At 38.1% G+C, this 20,590-nt stretch overlaps 1 protein-coding gene across 1 annotated transcript in view; it reads left to right on the top strand.

Annotated features, from left to right (window-relative positions):
• EYS (eyes shut homolog) overlaps positions 1-20,590 on the top strand; it is a 938,397-nt gene that overhangs the window by 500,536 nt on the left and 417,271 nt on the right. The window contains exon 29 of the mRNA XM_069804576.1: positions 9,705-9,904. Within this exon, the coding sequence (XP_069660677.1) occupies positions 9,705-9,904 (200 nt within the window). The remainder of the gene's footprint in view (positions 1-9,704; positions 9,905-20,590) is intronic.

Genomic DNA, 20,590 nt, shown 5'->3' with positions numbered 1-20,590 from the left:
AGAGAGTGAAAAGGTGGAGGATAAGCTTCAGTGTAAGATAATAATCTAGGGAAAAATAGCCTAATACTTACCTACAGCTGAATTCAGAACTGTCAGTTACAGCTCAGGAAAGACTTGGAGCAATCATTGACAGTTCTCTGAAATCATTGTCTTCTCAGTGTGCAGTCACAGTGCAGAATAGCAAAAAAACCACTGGGCGTGATCAGGAAGAGTATGCGGAACAAGGCAGAGGGCATGATTTCACTGCTATGTAAAGCCAGAGTGGGCTTCCATCTTGGGTACTGTGCACAGTTTTGGACCTTGCATCTCAAGGGAGATGTAGTAGAGTTAGAGAAGCTACAGAGGGCAACAAAAATAATATTAATTGAGTAGTTGCCTTGTAAGGAGAGATTTAAATGGCTGGAACTATTCTGTTTGAAGAGGAGAAAGCTGAGGGGAATGTAATTGATGTTTAGAAAACTATGACAGTGGTAGATAAACGTAAATGGAAAATTTCACCACTGAATTCTGTAGTTAAAGAACTGGGGGGACATGATGAAAATAATCGGAGAAACATTTGGAAGAAATAAAAGTACTTTGTTTCAGAGGAAGCAGAGAACCTCTAGAACTTGCTGCCACAGAAGGCTGGGGAGGCAGGTGGTCTCTTAGCAGGTTCAGAAAAATTAGGCAAGTCATGGAGAACAGGTCCATAAATGAATGATAAATGAACCAGTCAGGGAAGTACTGTTTTTCATGTCTGATTAGACAGTTCTGCTTGCTGGGAGGATGCATGGGACATAGACTGTAGAAAGTGGCAAAGTTCATGTGATTTTCCTGAAGTGGTTTTCTCTCCGCCACTATTATAGACAGACTACTGGGGCAGATGGAGCACTGGTCTGATCCAGGATGTTCCTGCTGTGTATTGTTGTCTAAGAAATAGGTTTATTTTTATTATCTTCCTCTTCTCCTTGTGTCCATATTCCAGAATTTCAAAGCAAAATATTTTTGACCTTTTGAACTCATTCTGAATTGAATGATGTTGGATAGAACCAACATTCTGAAATACAGAAATAAGTTTTCCCAGTTCATTCCACAAAATGTTGTATGTATATTTAACCCACGAAATGAAAAAGCTCTGGAAAGTTAATAATTAAGCAATATGGATACATGATTATATTAACAAAAAATTCACAGAAAAACCAGAGTAATAATTTTACTGGCTACAGAAGTACACTTCATTTATAGTTTTGTTAAACATAAAATAGGAATAGGCATCTGGAGCATTCAGCTCAATTCTTGACGTAAATCTCAGACTTTTACATGGTAGCAATACTATTGAAATTTAGCCCAAAGTAAGAGTGCACTTCAGACTCCCACATGAATGGAAAAGTCCATAACTTGGCGAACCACACAGTTTAAACGAAGTGCTATTTTAAACATAGCAAAGGAAGCCTGGGCCTTTTGGTCTCTTAATAGCAGTTGTAATTACAGATGGTTGCACTCATGATAAATTCAACTGTGGTAAAATATCTTTGAAAGGAACTGAAATGCATATACATAGTTTCTGACTAATGCACTGAACCATGGCTGTTTTGCATAACAATGAAATCATACTAAAACATTAAATTATACATTTCCTATGAAGTAGTAGTATAAATTTAGACTTTTTTTTTTTTTGAAATCTAGATTCAGGGTGCATTAAAAACCATATGCATTCTGTATTTTGTATGTACAAAAGCTTGCTTTAACACATGAATTAGTTTCTAAAGCATTTATTTACAGCATTGATTTCCTTTCTGCCTACTTTTTTTTTTTTATTGTAATCCAATCCCTTAACCACATGGCTCTTGTTTATCACAAAAACCTCTGCTTTTAACCTGAGAATAATTTTGCCCTCAGTCCTATCATTAAATGACTGGAAACATGACTCTTGAAAGCATCTTTCTTTTGTTGTGCAGTATCTATCTTTGAATTCCTTTCTTATCTCTTCCTTTTCAGCTCTTATCAAATTAAAATTTTAAAGCTCTGTTTGGTTCTATCTTCTACAGGTCAGACTTCCACCTGGAATCCAGTTTTCTCACAAATAATTAGGATGCTTGCTTCTGCTCCCTGAATTGATGTTTAAGGCCACTACCTTTTCAGGCTTCAAGTCTTCCTTTACAGTTAATCACTTAATAGTTGTCTACAAAGAAATCAAACAGCAAATTGTACTTCGGGCTTTATAAGTTTTCAGAGGAAATTAGACCATATAATGCACCACATACATATAAGTACATCAAAAGATAGATTTGTAAATAGCTTATGTATGTTGCCCCCTCCCTGGCAGTGTTCAAGACCAGGTTGGATGGGGCTTTGAGCAACCTGGTCTAGCAGAAGGTGTCCCTGCCCATGGCAGGGTGGTTGGAACTAGGTGATCTTTAAGGTCCCTTCCAACCCATTCTGATTCTACCATTCTATGATTTATGGTAGACTTTTTTCCCCTTCATAGTGGATTTGCATGAGTTAGTTATGTTCAGAATTAGTCTGCTCTGTAATTACCTTTTTTGATATAAAGCACAACTTCACTTAAATAAAAATATATCTATCATCACAATTTTTTTTTGCCTTGAATCTCTTTTATAGAAATAGATTTTGAAGTGTTATTAGAAATATTTTTTTATTGCTACTCAAGAGGACTTCGAAGGAGGACTAATGAAAAATAGTCCTTTCTGTAGGAGAAGGAAAAAACCCCCCTAAGTTCTAAAAGGCACTTCTAGATTTTGTTTTAAGAAACAGCATTGAACTTACATATTATTTGGAAAAATAGTGGATTTTCACTATTTTTATTAATTTGCTAAAATGCGTCCCCTCATAATTATTTCAAGCTATGGATTGTAACTTTGGAAAAGATATGATGTGATATGTAGAAAACTGGGATTTCTTAGGCAGATTGACCTCACTTTCAAAGGCAAATGTGAGTGTGGACCCACAGGTGTGGATAAGAGAGCGGTATGCCTTGAGCAAAGTGCTGTGCCTTTCTAGTCCAGTTGCTACAGTCCAGATTTCAGAAGAATTACCTGCTGGCAGAACTAGTGGACTCTGCCATGCCAGGTGGGGTCTCTCAAGGGACAGTCATCCCCTTCCTAGTACAAACAAGATTTACTACACCATGACATTCAGAAAGCAATAAATAATAAATTATTGTTCTTCAGTAAATGTAGTGGATCTTGGTTTGCATTGTTTGAACTAAGGATTCTTAACAAAACCTACCCTTAAATAGTTGCGTAACTAGAAATCTTAATATTCTTTCACTTTCTTGGCTTGACTTCTAAATTGTCTTGCTATGCTAAGAAAATCAGTGCAGACTTAAATGTACCGTAACAATAATTTAGTAAAAATAAAGCCAGAAAATCACCACTCTGTTCTGCTGTCACAAGTCCGTATATTCCTTTCATTTAAAGCCCCATGGAAGCTAATACTTGTCTTTAACTTATGTTTGCTTAAAGCGTATGTTTTAGAGATACATTTAGTCTTTATTTTAAAACATAAGGAGGTGGAAGATCAACTGCTTTTGACAGTTTTACAGTGGCTAACTCTCAGTAGTAAAGTTGGACCTTATCTCTAGCTGGATATATCTGGATTTGTGAAAATAACTGTGCACTGCCATGCTCTCTCTCCCTCCCTGGTGATAAACTAAACCTAAGAACACCCATAGAGCCATCAAGAGTTCTGGAACTTCTTATAGCAAAGAACTCGCATTGATTTTTGCTTTTAATAGGTAGAAACAGACCTGTACTCCATGAATTTGTCTAATCATTTTTAACCCATATATATTATTTATGTTTTCAGCAGTATCATGTGAAAATGAGCTATATGATGTAGTAATGTTTTTGGAAAAAAATTCTATCCTAAAAATTCTGTTGAGTGTAATTTTCCTTAGACTTAGCTTACTGTAAAGCATTTTATCTAGTAACTAAATCATTTTATGTTCTCAGTTTTTTGACATCCTTTATAATAAACAGATTCTAGAACTTGGCACAATATTTCAGTTTCCCCTAGCCATAAAATGAGGAATAACCACCTAAGTCACAGTTTCCCTCTCTGAAGACTTAAGGATAACATTAGCAATTTTTTCCATAGCATTGCAATGGGAGTTCATGTTGATAGCTTGTCCAAGGTAACTTTCATATCTTTTCCAAGGTCATTGCCTGTTAACAACACATAAACTCAAAGGGTTCCCTGTTAGGTCAAAACGGGAAAAGTGTATGTTTCACAGGGGAAAAAAAAAAAGACTCAGGGAGAAAAAGCCTACTTAAAGGGAGCCCTCATGCTTTACTGTAAGGAGATCAGATATAAGAAAAGTCCAGGATATTTGGATGAGAATAAGGCGCGTCAAATTGGCGAAGTGAAAAGTTGATAAAAACTCTACACAAATAATCACAATTTTATAATTGCTATTTTGTTAAATCATTTCATTTATGTATAAGGGAGCTTATTGTAGCGGTCTGTGTTTTAAAAGATGAGCTGGGAAGGGGAGTATTGGTATGCTGTAAAGTGTGAGTACTGGGCATCATTTGCAGGTGCGATGACGTTTAACGAATGAGCAGAGCACCCCGACTGAAGTTAATAAGGGACACTGTCATGGTTTAAACCCAGCCAGCAACTAAGCACCAGGCAGCTGCTCACTTGCTCCTTCCACACCCCAGTAGGATGGGGAGGAGAATCAAAACCAAGTGGGCTTCTCCAGGGAATCTCTGGTGGAGACTGCCTGGAGCACCACCTCCCCCTCCCTCTGCTCTCACCTTTGTGTCTGCAGGGCTGCTTTCCACACTTTTTCCTCGCTCCTCTCTCCGATGCTTTGCTGCATAATGGTTTTCACTCTTTCTCACCCAGGTTTTCCCCCCGTTGGCTGCGGGGCCGAGCCGTGCCCGGTGGTGGGTGGGTTGGAGCTGGCTGTGTCCAGCACGGGGCAGCCCCGGACCCTCCTCCCAGAGGTCATCTCTGCGGCCCCCCCTCTAAACAAAACCTTGCCATGTAAAGCTATTTTAACAGTGTTGCACCAGAGAGATGCCTGGATTGTGTCAGTTGCTTTTCTTAAGGGAAGCTGTCTGCAAGGCCTGGAATAGCGTGTGGCCACGAGGGCAGGCTGAGGGCGAGTTGGAGGAGCTGGCACACAGAGCCGGCACGCTGCTGCAGCGACGGGAGAGCCTCCTGCCTCCTCTTCACACCCCAGTGAGCCGAAGAGGCCCCAGTCAAAGGATGAGGTTTTCTGTGTCCTCAGAGGAGACTAAAATGAAAGTATTGCTCGAAAGAAAGAAGTCTGAGAGAATAATAAAAAAAGAGTACTTGCTGTTTCTAGAAAGTCCTGAGGAATCAAACAAAAAAGTCAGAGACAAAAGCTGTCGCTGTCACTGTTACTGCCCCTCAGTGTTTCAGCGTTATGACTGCTCAGTGGTACCTGGAGATCTCAGCACTTTCTCTGCTTTCTAAACGGAATATTTTTGCTGAGAACTCCAACAAGGAACTGAAAGTAATTTTGTGATTTTTGGGGGGGAGTTTCAGTTTGGTATTTTGTCACATGGGGTTTTTGTTTGGCTTTTTTAATCATTCATTGCTAGCAAATTGTAAGTTGAAGTGACACAAAGTTGTAATAGGAATAAATGTTGTAAAGAAGTACTTGATCTTTGCACATAGATTTCATCTTGGAGTAAGTGATGCTGCACTTAGATGTATCAGCGGTTCTGTTCAGGAATTGCTAGCTGCATGAACTACTCCTGATCCTAGTACATTCATACTCACTTCTTCACCTTCCATTGAAACTTTTTCATGTGTTTCTTGTCAGATGTCAATATTAAAATTATAAAGTCCCACTTCAGAGATCTTTTTATGCTACCAATGCATTCAGTCACCTTGCAAGTACTCTCATCTGTCAAAAGGAAATACTGATTTCTGCCTACTTTGTTGAATACACTGGTGTCCGCTGTGGCATTTGGTATCTTAAGGTGCTGCATCGTGGTTACCTTCTCACTATTACTGCACAAGGCTATTTAAAACAGAGTTGATGTCACACTAACAAAGGACAAATTTCTGTAGACAGTTGCTCCTGCTTCCCCAAGCATTATCAATTCAACTTGAAATAAATATGTTTAGAAACCAGCGTTCTAAAAAGCCTTATCAAAAGGGCTTGTGCAGAAAATAACTATGTATTATTAATTCTTAAAGACAGATTCCTTTTGAACCTATCCTATTCTTATTTCTTTTATCTAGCTAGATTTTAAAACTTTCATTCAGACTTCGATGATTTGTTTGTTCCTTCTAAGTATCAGTGCTGACTTAAGAACTTCCCATGTCCTCATCTTCAGATAGTTCACCCCTCCATAATAGCTTCCAAGTTACACCTGCATAACCGATTATGCATCGGGTGCTGAGAAAAAAATTAGAAAACTAGCTTTTAAAAACATGTAAAAAAGATTTCTTTGGTCTGTCTTTGTTGTTGTTTTCTTTTTTTTAACATGTATTTTAATCTATTATTCTGACACAATTAAGAGGACAAGGCAGCGTGATTTGGGGTGAGGAAATAGCAGGGGGTAGAGGAAGGAATTGACAACAAACAATTGACGACATAAGCCAGAACGGTGCCTGAAACATGGATAATCTAAAACCGCTGGCGATTCCCGAGTAATTTTCTTCCCCTTTGATTTCACTGGGAAATGGAAGTCAAATTAATTTAGGGCTTCAGGACTGGATCGCTCATCAAGATCAGAGTGTACATTTCTGTTCTGTACTATAATCTACAGATTTTTAGTTGCCATAAAGGTGCTAACTTTAGGAATAGTGTGAGTGTATGAGTGTATAGTGATGGTAACAGAGCTTTCCTTTTGCTCACAACATTGTATAGCTCCTTTCCCCCAGAAATGGGATTGAGGAGAAAAGAGGAAAAAGAAAAATGAAACAGAGAAACCGGCCTCATGATGAATGAGGTATTGCAAAATATGTTTCTTTTCTGCTACTGCAAACATTTGATTCTAATGGCAAAAAATTGCAGCGACCGATATTTTTCTGCGGATGAACAGCATTCAGTCTATTAGCTTGAGTTATTTGTTACCATTTAAACTTGGTATTTATTCTCTGTATCTGCCAAGCAAATACTGTAGATTTCTAAGGGACAAAGCCTGTGTTGCTCTCAGTGACTGCAGGAGTGGTAGTGATATTTGTTTTACTCAAACAGGTTATTTGTAAAATTTTGGAAGGATTACTGTAAGATTAAGTCTTTGTCATTGAATCCTAAAGATTACGCATTTTAAAATTCCAGATCAAAATAGCATTTCAGATTTAGTAAAGGTTAAAAGGACCCATTGAAAATAAGAAGGTACAAAATGAAATATAAATAAGTAAGCAATTGTGACACTTCTATATATCAAGAAATTTGTGTTTTGGAAAAACTAAAATGACCCATCTTTGTGGATATTATTTTTGTAATGTTCAGGTTTCTTAGCTATTCAAAGGCAATTTTCCTCTGACAGGATCTTACCACTTCTAGGTGAGAAAATGTTAAGTAATACCTTATTAGGTTGTGAACTGGGCACCTGAGGTGCCCACAAAAGTCTTTTTTTCCCTACTGTACTGGAGAAGAGGGAGAATGTTTCTAGAACTGTTGAGTCCCTGCAACTGTTGCTCTGATGTGGGAACTGTTTGGTTAAGGGTCATAGTTAAGATTCAATCTCCCATTATAAAAAGGAAAACAAAACTGAAATAGCATTGGTGGTTAGGTGAGCTTGTCTTCAGGGAATCAGCGTAGTTGGGAATTTTCTGCAAAGCCAGCTATTCCCTAATGCCAAGCTGTAAAGTCAGTCTCTGGTGGGATCTAAGATAAGCAGGATTTGGTCACAGCTCTGTTGCAACTTGGGTTTGCCATCTAATGTCCTTGTTCTTTCAGACTACGAATTACAGCATTTGGTGGTAGTGTGGTAGCTCACCTACTTTGGGATAAAGTTATTATTTGTGGCATTTTTAACATAGTTGTATGTCTGTTCACTGAAACAATTTTCTTGCCTGAGTTACGAACAGTGCAGATTAGCACTTCTCTGGTAACAGAGTGTACTCTGGTTTTTTGCAAGTCTAATGCTGAACTTTGAACTGCAGTGCATCAAAATATACTGGAAAGTTATAGGTGTTATTTCTTTCCTACAAACTGTCTGGTTTTTATGTTACTGTAAAAAATAATGACTATGAGTAGTTTTGTAAAATTTTACAAAAACAATGCATGCCATAGAAGAAAATAAAAAGTATTTACATTAAGTTTGCAACGTGATATGACTGTGATGGCATATTGAGCCAAAGCTGTGAACATTTGTCTAAGCTTTGAACTTACCCTTAGTTACTTTGATGATTTTGATATATTTTGAATTTTAACGTTTGAATTATAATTAGGTAAAAATTTGATCCATTAATAGATAGATTTTTAATTTATTCTGCTAATGAGCAAAGCTGTAAAACCAGAAGTAGTAGAGATGCATACAAGTGAATAAGAATTAAGACAACTAGACAAGGGAAGTTACTGGAATAGAAAAAAAGCCAGAAAGTTGGAACTGTGAATTGATATTCTTTTATAAGCAAGACTAAGACGACTTAAGTTTGCCTACAACTAATGTTATTAATTTAGCAAAAGACTACTTCTAGAACCTAGACACAGGATTTTTGGCAGTCTGTAGAACTATCCCTATCATCCTGTGGGATGTATAATTCAATTAGTTTATGTAATGCTCACTAATAAATCATCCTATATACACCCAGTTGGAGAGCTTATAGGAGAATAAGTTGTTTCCTCACAATTCCCCATGGATATCTGAATTTACATTCTGTCAAGGCAACTGTAGTACCTGCAGGAAGTCTGAGTGCCCTTGGATATCCTTAAAAAATTAAACCTTCTAAAGTTACAGGAGTGTGAGAATAAATTTAAAATAGTGGATTTAGCTAGGCTATTCGGGTGGCAGCAGCAATATAAAACTCCTTTGGGATATAGGCAAAAACTAGGTTTCTGTGCCCAAGGGCAAAACCACATTTTTTGCACTGGCAATTGCACTAACTAAACTCCCCTGTAATTCTGGAGAAACATTAATTTGCTGCTACTTTGCATGGTTTGAATTTGATGACTTTCACATTAGCTTTATCAGAGAGAATTGTTATTATGTGAACACATAAACATTTCTGTATGTTTCTATTTGCAATATTATGCATTAATTGATAGTAAGAAAGCATTTATCAGGAAATATTGATAAAAGGCTTGTGTGCATTGGTTAATAAAAATAATTTTTTATTCTGTCCAGAACTGTCTTACTAATGTGGCTTTTTTCACTGCAGTAGGCCCTCCTATAAAAACTTAGAAGGAGTAATTGTATAAACTATGGCTTGGAAACATGCTTTAAAATTTTGATAAAGGAATCATGAGTGTGAAGCACATACTTACGGCTGTAAGACTGCTTATATGAAAATACATTTGCATTTCTCCAAGATTAATTAGTAGGAACAAGCATAGTTTCAAGAGTGAGTATGAGTTGTAATCAAAGGATCTCTATATAAACAAAAATTGCCCCAAACTAGAGACTTCTGTTTATCAGACAATAAAAACAGTCCAGCACTCTTTTTCTCATCTCCAGATTCAGTCTCTTGCACTTGCTGTTGAAATGAATGAATAAGTAATGTGTTTTAAAGCTATGTAGTCAATGTGTTATTATTTCTTTCCTCAGGAATGTGAATCTGCTCCCTGCCTTAACGGAGGTTCTTGTCAAGATGCAGTCAACGCATTTGTTTGTACTTGCCTGAGTGGGTACACTGGCAGGTTTTGTGAAGTTGATGTTGATTTTTGCAGTGAGCCTGCGCTGAATTCAGTTCTCTGTCACAATGGAGGTGTATGTGTTGATGGTCCTGGAAGAACTTTTCATTGCAGGTTAGTATGAATACTGTCATATAACTGCTTCAGTTAATACACACTGATTTGCTTAGATTTCAGGGTGGTAGTGTTACTATATGCAGTATGTGAACTCATTTGGATTTGATGCTCAATCTAGTGCTCAAAAATATTATCTTAAACCATTCACTGTTTAGCATCAGGCCCTTTTATCTGGAAACTTACCTTCTAATGCTTTTCAGAATTATATGTGGAAACTTCTAACAAAAACTGACCATAAAAAATTTAAAATCATTATGTTTATGGATATGTGTGTACTCCTGTGTTTTCTACTCAAGGTGAAAATTAATTTACAATCAAATTTAGATAACAGGTAGTTTGTATAGTAAGTGTGCACAGGCATAAGTGCCAAAAAATTTCCTGATACATCTTCATCATGCTCTGGCTGTTTAAGGCTTCTGAGTAAATGCATGTAATCTTTTAGCTTATATACTTGTAATATAGTGAAACTCCTTTAAAATTAAGCTACTCTATAGATTGTATACATTATGCTCTACTACATCTAATAATTATAACAACTCACAATTATTATCTAAGTCCCTATTCAATTGCTACATTTGTAAAAATATTAAATACTATGAAAATATTTTATAAACATACTTAAGAATGAAGCATAAATATCTTCCCCTGTACAGTCATATGCTCAATATCTGGATTTTGATTGATGGCCAAAGTTGAAGATAAGGATAACAATTTTATTTAAAAAACCCCACCTGCTAATGTTAAAGCAAGAATGATCATTCTTAGTTGCATGTAACAATTTGATAGCTTTATAATGTACTATAAGAAATGAAGCTAATTTCATTAATGAAGCTAATTTCATGGTTTAACCCTAGACAGCAACTAAGCACCAGGCAGCTGCTCACTTGCCCCCTCCCCCCCAGTAGGATGGGGAGGAGAATCAAAACCAAGTAAAACTCATGGGTTGAGATAACAGTTTAATAATTTAAATAAAAATTAAAATATAATAATAATAACAACAACAATAGTAACAACAATAGTAGTTGTAATAGTAGTAGTACTGAAAAGGAAGATAGCAAAAAGAGAGTGAAATATAACCCAAGAAAGACAAGTGATGCACAATGCAATTGCTCACCACCCGCTGACCGATGCTCAGCCAGTCCCTGAGCAGCGATCTGCCCCCCCCCCCCCAGGCCAGCTCCCCCCAGTTTCTATACTGGGCATGACGTCACATGGTATGCAATACCCCTTTGGCCAGTTTGGGTCAGCTGCCCTGGCTGTGTCCCCTCCCAACTCCTTGTGCCCCTCCAGCCTTCTCGCTGGCTGGGCAGGAGAAGCTGAAATATCCTTGACTTAGTCTAAACACTACTTGGCAATAACTGAAAACATCAGTGTGTTATCAACATTCTTCTCATACTAAATCCAAAACATAACAGTATACCAGCTACTAGAAAGAGAATTAACTCTATCCCTGCCAAAGCCAGGACACTGTGTCTGGTAAAACTGGAAATAGCAAGTAATGAAAAGTGTCCAGTAATGGGTAAGTGTTAGGCTGCCTTAACTGTGGGCAGCACTGCCAGCTTCAGCTATGATGTATGTGATATTTTACCCAGTAGTATAGTGAATGGTTCAACTTCGAGTTATGTGGGAATCAATTACATGAACAACCCTACAGGCTTCTTCCAGAGGTGAATATGAAGAATACCCTTTGGGATAGCCCTTGAATTGTGTGTTATGTGAAAAATCTGTCTTCAAAGCCTTGGTTTAAAATTAAAACAACTCATTGGAAGTGAGAGGGGTGCTGGGAGTTGTAATTCAGTTCTATCCTGGGCAGACTGCCACTGAATCAGGGCTTCAGGAAACAGATTACCATCTGAAAGGATGCCCACCTACCTTCCTTTGTATTTTAGTGTTCTTAATTAAAGGAACTGGCTGCCACAACAACAAACACTATATAAATTAGCAAATTAATAATAGAGCTATCATGGGGCTAAGGGGGGCTTTCAGAAGGCAATTCAGCCTAACCTACATATGGTTGATATAACAAGTATGTAATAGTAATTCTGAAACATTTTCATAGTATTTTCCAAGTCTTTTGAGGAAGAGAAACTGTTCCACATAAAATACTCAGATTTTTTTCATTATATTTAATCCACAGTTGGTTCATCCTCACTTCTGCATCTTTTGGTCCCAGACCATTTGGTATGCCTGGCTTGGGATTTAAAAAAGTAAAAATAATAATAATTGAAAACGTTCCTCCTTCCCCACTCATGCTTGCATTGAGCTTTTGAGCCTTTTTTAAATGTGCATTTCAGGTACTTCCTACTGACTAGGTTCAGAAGTCATACAATCTTGAGAAGGATTATCTGTGCAGTGCTTTCAGTCTGATCAGGTGAAAATAATGTCAACAATCTTATGACAGGCCTTGTTGAATATTATAGGTTCATTGTACTTTTTCAGCACATTATAGCACATCCGTTTTTGTAATGTTTTTGTTAGGGAAAACAGAGGTAATGTTTGATGTCATTCTCTCTTTCATCATCTACTCCAAGTAATCTTTTCAGAATTTAAATGTACTCAGTGGTATACGATAACTTTCTTGGTCTTAGAAATGTGTAGGGTCACAAGTAAGTTTGATCCTATCCTTTGATACTTAAAGGGAGGCTGGTGGTTTTTAAATCTAGTTTTTGGACTGTATTTGACTACATTATTTGGTTCAGAACTGAAGCTTTTTTGGCAGCAACTTTCAGAGATTAGTGTATATTCGCAACATAATTCTATGGGCTTGTTTTTTGTATTCCAATGGCAGGTAAGAGTGAATATTTGATCAACAGAATACCTGATCAACAGAATTGCAAGGTTTTTCTTCCAGCTCATGAGGTTTTAGTAAGAAAGAATAGGAATATGTTGTTCTACATTTCCTTCAAATAAAGTGCAATTATTTTAAAATGTTTATTGTGTTATCTACCACTCATTCTTTTTTGTGACTATGAACTGATTGTAATGAATGCAATGATAAGTAGTGAAAGGCTGGATAGCATTCTTTGTAATTGCACATGTACATAAGAAAAGGTTGAAGGACGTTTGACTCATATTTACCCAAGCATTCATTAGCATTTGTATAAGAATATAACCTAATAATTACTTGATTACTAGGTCGAAGGGGCAAATAATGTAGTCAGAAGCAGTCATAGTCGTTAGTACATTGTATACATCAGCTACTATCCTTGGAACATCTTGTCAAAATCTTTAAAATATACCACTTTCAGACATCTTCAAGTGGTAGAAATTATGCTGGAAAAAATATGAATTCTGTATAATTTAGCCTGACTTCTGACTTTCATAAGGATAAGGGACTAGGATTATGATGGAGTGTGTCATATTAAATTGCATTCAAGTGTTGATGAAAAGACATCCACAAAACCTGTAAGCAACTTTTTTTTTTTTTTTTCTTCCTTGGGATTCTTCACGTGCCATTTGGCACTCAGAAGGGCCTTTCATTTTCTTCTCGTAACTATTCTACGCTTTTCTTTCTCTCAGTAAAATGAATTTGCTCTTGAAAATGTTTGCATTACACGCTTTTACATATTTTTTTATTTAAGGCTTTTCTTGCCACAGTTGGAGCACATGTAGAACATGTAATTAAAAACCAAAGCTGTCCTACAATCTTATTCTTGTGCTGCTTCGAAACAGCTGGTAAAAATAAACTAAGATCAGTACGTTCATATTCTTGTATTCTACTGATAAGGAAGCAAAGTTTAGATTTTAAAATATCTTGTTTCCAGTTCCTTTCTATTTTAATTTGCTTGATCTGTGTAAGCAAGGTGTCCCACTGGAGCATCAGGTCTCATAAATAGCTAGGGCTTCTGCAGGGATCCAGGAAGGAGATAAAAACAATTCAAGATTGGAGATGCTGTATGAGCAGAAAACTGGAGTCTGAAAAATATATTCCTGTGTAGCTTTGGCATGCAGGCTGCACATAAGAAATGATACAGTGAGGTGGTTTGTCTTAAAGTATGTATAAGGTAAACAATATATTGCTGGTATGGGACAGATATTTATGGGGGGAGCCTAGGGGTGCAGTTTTGTAGGGCAACATAGGTAACTGTATCCAAAAAAGCTGCTATTTAATTCTTTCGTGGTATACAAAAGGAGTTGATCTGTATGGCTTTGAAGAATCAAAGTTGTTTAGGGTTTCATAAGTGACAGTCATGTATTTAAATTGAAAGCTACTGCAGATTACAAATCTAACAAAATACAGTTCGCTCTTGAAGAACCACTACTTAACATGGGTGCAGCCACATTTTGAATTAATTGGGCTTTGCGTGTCTCCATAAGAAATTGTCCTTAGCAAATTGTAATAATCCAATGTGAAGTTGACAAATGCATCAGTTGGTGTGATGATGGAGTCCACCTTGAAGAAGTAAGATGGAAATTTGGCCAGCATCATAGAATCATAGAATCATTTAGGCTGGAAAAGACCTTTAAGATCATCAGGTCCAACCATTAACCTAACACTGCCAAGTCCACCACTAAACCATGTCCCTAAGCACCACGTCTACACGTCTTTTAAATACCCCCAGGGATGGTGACTCAACCACTTCCTTGGGCAGCCTGTTCCAGTGCTTGACAACCCGTTCGGTGAAGAAGTTCTTGCTAATATCCAATCTAAACCTCCCCTGGCGCAACCTCAGGCCATTTCCTCTTGTCCTATCTCTTGTTACTTAGGAGAAGAGACTGACCCCCACCTCACTACTCCCTCCTTTCAGGTAGTTGTAGAGAGCGATCAGGTCTCCCCTCAGCCTCCTCTTCTCCAGGGTGAACCACCCCAGTTCCCTCAGCCGCTCCTCATCAGACTTGTGCTCCAGGCCCCTCACCAGCTCGGTTGCCCTTCTCTGGACACGCTCCAGCCCCTCCATGTCTTTCCTGCGGTGAGGGGCCCAAAACTGAACACGGTACTGGAGGTGCAGCCTCACCAGTGCCCAGTACAGGGGGACGGTCACTGCCCTGCTCCTGCTGGCCACACCATTTCTGATACAGGCCAGGATGTTACTGGCCTTCTTGGCCACCTGGGCACACTGCTGGCTCACATTGAGCCGGCTGTCGACCAACACCCCAGGTCCTTTTCTGCCGGGCAGCTTTCCATGTACTCTTCCCCAAGCCTGTAGCGCTGCCTGGGGTTGTTGTCACCCAAGTGCAGGACCCGGCGCTGGTCCTTGTTGAACCTCATACAGTTGGCCTCGGCCCATCCATCCAGCCTGTCCTACCCTCCAGCAGATCAACACTCCTGCCCAACTTGGTGTCATCTGCAAACTTCCTGAGGGTGCACTCGATCCCCTCATCCAGATCATGGATAAAGATATTAAACAGAGCTGGCCCCAGTGCTGAGCCCCGGGGAACACCACTTGTGACTGGCCACCAACTGGATTTAACTCCATTCACCACCACTCTTTGGGCTCGGCCATCCAGCCAGATTTTACCCAGCAAAGAGTACGCCCGTCCAAGCCATGAGCAGCCAGTGTCTCCAGGGGAATGCTGTGGGAAACAGTGTCAAAGGCTTTACTAAAGCCCAGGTAAACCACATCCACAGCCTTTCCCTCACCTACTAAGCGGGTCACCTTGTCACAGAAGGAGATCAGGTTAGTTAAGCGGGACCTGCCTTTCATAAACCCACGCTGATCCCCTGGTTGTCCTGTCCGTGCCATGTGATGGCACTCAGGATGATCTGCTCCACAACCTTCCCCGGCACCGAGGTCAGGCTGACGGCCCTGTAGTTGCCCAGATCCTCCTTCCAGCCCTTCTTGTAGGTGGGCGTCACATTTGCTAACCTCCAGTCAACCGGGACCTCCCCGGTCCACCGGGACTGCTGATAAATGATGGAAAGTGGCTTGGTGAGCACTTCTGCCAGCTCCCTCAGTACCCTCGCGTGGATCCCAGCCGGCCCCGTAGACCTGTGGGTGTCTAAGTAAGTGGTGCAGCAGGTCGCTAACCATTTCCCATGTACTCGGTTTCATTCCGACACAGAAACTAGAAAATAGCAAACTATGTATAATTTTTTAAAGAAAGGCTAAATTTCATTTGTTTGCCTTTTTCTTGTTATGACACTCATGTACATAGGACCCCCCCAGATCTTCCTATATGTCTTGCTTGCCTAGAAGTCTGAGTATGAAGCAACTGCAGTAAAAAACGCGGCTCAAAGTTACAGGCTATCAAAATGCTTTTGCTTGCAGGGCAGCAGGTTGCACCTAAGCAAAAGCAGAAGCAGGCCAGGCTTGCATTAACGCTTCAGTGTGTTCCTCGTTGGATCACTGGGGAGAATGACTGCATGTGAAAGAGGTCTGGAAAGTTACCAATTTCAAGCTTCCAGCAGTTAACAGAAGTAGTGCAAATACTGGATCAGGGTTCAATGCGTTCACTTTGCATGAAATTCCACGCTAACCTACATAGCTAGCATCTTAACTATGTTAGAAGTATTTCCTTCCTTGATATAGCAGATATAACAAGACGCGTTTAAAATCAGCATATGATAACAGCTATTGAGAACAGGGAAACTAAAATGGGCTGAATAATAATGATATGTCTGGCAGAACTGATAAAAGACAAAGTTTAAAGGAATCATGAGAGTGATGGTAGATCTAGTGAATGTAACAGACACAAATCAATATGATAAAACAGAATTAGAAGGCAAAGGTGTCATGTAATTTCAACATTTTTCAGAAACCGCAGCATATGCTGTTTCATATAATTGAACAGAACTTGGTTGAGGAGAAAGATGGAAAAGCATTACATTATTATAGAATTATTATCAATGATAGAACACACTGTGAATGCTTCCAACTGCTGCTGCCAACAATATATATATGGCATTATTATTTTCCCTATGACTTCCTAGTCAACAAGATGTCAACACAAAACGTCATGCCACCATATATAAGAAACTGTCTTTTAAACAGAAATGTCATTTATTAGTACTGTACATTCAGTCCTTCATCCCAAAGAAAATGGAACTATTCTTTGAAGCTGTTCATGTCAGCTGTACCTCCAGGCAATAATCAAAGGGTTCTCCTGTATTTCAGAAGGCTTAACGTGCAGCGTTTGCACAGCTGTGTGCCCCCATGAACCCGAAGAGTGACTTAATGATAAAGTATTCATTTTGAGAATCACTCGGGTCTTACGTGCCATGTAACAGAAGAGGCATGCTTCTCTTTGAAGATTGTTAACTGAAAAGCTCCATGTCATTTAGCTGTTGATAGACAGCTTGCAAAGTCTGACCAAAGTTGCAGAGTACACATTACATAGAGCTATGTATCTTAAGTTAATCAGAGCACTGAGGTAAATGTAAGAAGAAAGTCATTTTATCATATAGAAGGAGTGACTCCAATTCACTGGAACATCAATCTCTTAAAACAGGCAAGTCGTAAAACAATAGGTTTTTACTTTTGTTTGTGCTGTGAATACGTAGGCAGTACTCTATTTCTTTCTCTGTCTTCTCTGTGTGAAAATAGTTGCCCTTCCGTTTATATGTAGCTAACGAGATGGGTTCTGCATGACTTGCCAATTTCATAATTCACTGCTTAGTTATTTACATTTAGTGAAGCATGAATATTTTAGGGTCTGCATTGCCTGTATGTGTTAGGTTGCATGAAAATACAGGAATGGATGTACAGGTTCAATGCAAGAACCATATAACCCTGTATGCTATTTCCAACAGTGGCCATAAGTGGATTGCCAGGAAAGAATGTGAAAAGCGTGTACATATTATTTGTCCTCCAGTACTCTTTCATGCTCCGTTGAACAGGGGTTTTCCTGAGTGTGTTGTGGTTTGTTCAGTAGAAGTCAGTGAGTCTCTAAGCACTTACACAGTCTTCCCTCAAGCCTGTATCAACTTCTTCTCTGAGAAAGGGGCTTTCACTAGGCACTCTCCAAAGGTCCCTGCCAACATCAGCTGTTCTGTGACAATACCATTCAGCAATTCTAGTGTGGAAAAGGATAATGAAAAGCTGCTTCCAAGCCATCCTTTCCTTGCTTTTGTGGGCCACTGCCATATTGCCCCGTGCTTCTTCCTTTCCATGCTGAAGATTTCTGGCTTTCACAGTCCTTCCTCCTTCATAAGCCATCCCAAACTTCTGGTCATCCTTTTGGCCCTTTTCCAAGGCTTTTTAATTTCTATCTTGTCTTTACTGACACAAGAGGACAAGAAGTACAGAGTATCCATGCTATGGGCCACTCTGTGATTTATATAGTGGCATAATGTTTTCTTTCTCCTTCTCTATTCTTCCCATAATAACAACTAGTATTTCATTGATGCTGGGAGGAGAGGGAGCACAGGTGTTTCAGTTTATTCTTAAGTTGGCTGATCACTGAGCTGTAGTTTCCACGGAGAATGGTTAGATAAAGTTGGCATACTAACATGTTCCTATACTACTCCATGTATAATTAGGCTATCTATAAATATGCATATAAATATATATATATGTGTGATTTTCATTGCATTGCACTTCCTTATTTAATCAAAATCCCATTCTTACTGTCAGAGCAATAAGAATAGGTAATCGTGTTAATGACGATTTCTAACCATTCCATTTTATAACAAAAAATGCTTGTGTCCCCATGTGAAAAATACTAACTAACACTATCAAAAGAAATAGTATAATAAAAATACATATGTCTTTTTCTTACTTTCTGGATATATAGTAAAATTCTTATACATATGACAAGCTTATAAGGAAAAAAGAACAAGTACATTATAGTGTTTACTACATGCTAATAAAAAGTAAAATATGAATTTAATAAACTGCATATGCTAACTGGTACTCTTAACATATCTCTACACTTTCAACTAAAAACAGAACTGTAATCATAAAAATGTTAATATGTAATTTTAAAAAAGTAGTTCTCCAGGTGAATTAAAGTTCTGAATTATTTTAGAAGTGTTTTTTAGAAATCTTGTTGAGAAGAAGCTTTGGTGCTTGTAGCTTTCATACCTTGTAATAAGTTTTGATTAATATATGCCTTATTGCTTCCTTGCTTATTCAGATTGGATCAAATTGCTATGTTGCTCTTTTTGTATGATATTGCATGAAGGCTAAAGGAATATATCATAGCTGTAAAGAGGCAACACATCCATTTTAGAGAAGTTTCTCCTATACTAGCAAATTTACCAGAAGGTCAAGATCACAGGATTTGGAATGAGTATTTAAAACAAACAAATAATGTGTCTGAAGATGTTTAATGGGGGCTATATGCCTGACGGAATAGCTGCTATAGCTGTGTTCCCTAGTGCTTCTGGGCAAAAGTAGAGAAAAATTATCATTCTGTCACTTGAGTGGATATTTATATTGCTATTCAAACATTATATGAAACCAGTTAAAATACCTACAGAGGCATTTTACCAATTAAATAGCAAAATAGAAGTAGGAGAACTGAAAATGGTAAGAGGCTGTAAAAGTGGAGCATGAAGAAAGGCAAGGCATTAAGAAACATACCCCAAACAGGGCTACTGTGTTTTTTTAATATAGATGCATGTTCTGTCTTGTCACATTTTACTAGTGATATTTACAATGGTAGTACTGCATCTAGTTAAAATTACCCACTCTCCTTATCGTTTTAAAGTTCTAAAATTCAACAGCAAAGTGCAGTCTGCTAGAGAATTAGAATTGTCTACAAAAACGCAGACAACAGTGTCTGGAAATGAGGCACTAAAAAGTAGTAGGAAAAAAACACACCCAAAAGCAAACACAAATCTCGTTCAAATCACCCAGCTGCCCTGTCTTGGAATAAAACCATTTTAAAGCTTATATCTGAATGGCTATTGGCAATTGTTATATTCTGTTTTTTTAAATAAACCTTTTAAAAATTCATTGGCTGAAAAGACTCAGGATGCCTCTACCCTACGTATATATTGGGTTTGGTTTTTGTTTTTGTTTTTCTAGCTAAGTCGTTTTCTGACTTCATGAAACAGAAGCCAAACAAGAATAGCTACTGGGAATCACGTACACATCCCCATTATACAAGATGCAGTGACTGAACAGTTGGGATTGTGCCTGTAACAGAACATTTCAGCTTTTTCTAGCTGCACACAGAGAATATTTAATTCAACATTACCCAAAACATGCATGCTGAAATCAAGTCCAACACCTGGAACAAGATTTAAAGTTTCACAGTGCTTTAAGATGTAGTGTGCTACTTATTTATTCAGAATTCTATATGGAATACTAAAACATACTACACAAGCGATTCAAACATACATCACCTTTGATATTTTGGCTGTTAATGTCTTCAGAAGGTTGTGATATTTGCGGCATTCTTTTTTCTTTTTTTTTCTAAAATATATGTTCTGAGTGCATGTACACAAATGGCAGAATTGCTAACGGTGACTTTGCCTTTTTATAGTGATTGTTGACAAAACCAGCAATGAATCTACCATAAAAGTTACAACTTTTTAAAAAGAAGGTTCTTCTATTTGATTATATTAAATTAACAAGTCATATAAAGTGATAGTTGAAAATGTTTAACATGTTATTGTTTAAAATCCTTTACTTGAGGTTTTGCAGAATTCCAACCTACTGGCATTTTGCAAACATGAGTTGTTACTACCTTGTTTCTTGAGTGACAGTCCACAAGTTAAAAGAAGGGCCATGCTTCAAGTGAAAACTTCTAGCTCAGACAGAAAGACACAGTTTACTGGAATCCTTGAGGGTATTT

Source organism: Haliaeetus albicilla, chromosome 17, assembly GCF_947461875.1.
Source record: "Haliaeetus albicilla chromosome 17, bHalAlb1.1, whole genome shotgun sequence".
NCBI classification, from domain to species: Eukaryota; Metazoa; Chordata; class Aves; order Accipitriformes; family Accipitridae; genus Haliaeetus; species Haliaeetus albicilla.
The sequence above is the reverse complement of the archived record's forward strand: the minus strand, read 5'-3'. Positions and strand labels throughout refer to the sequence as shown.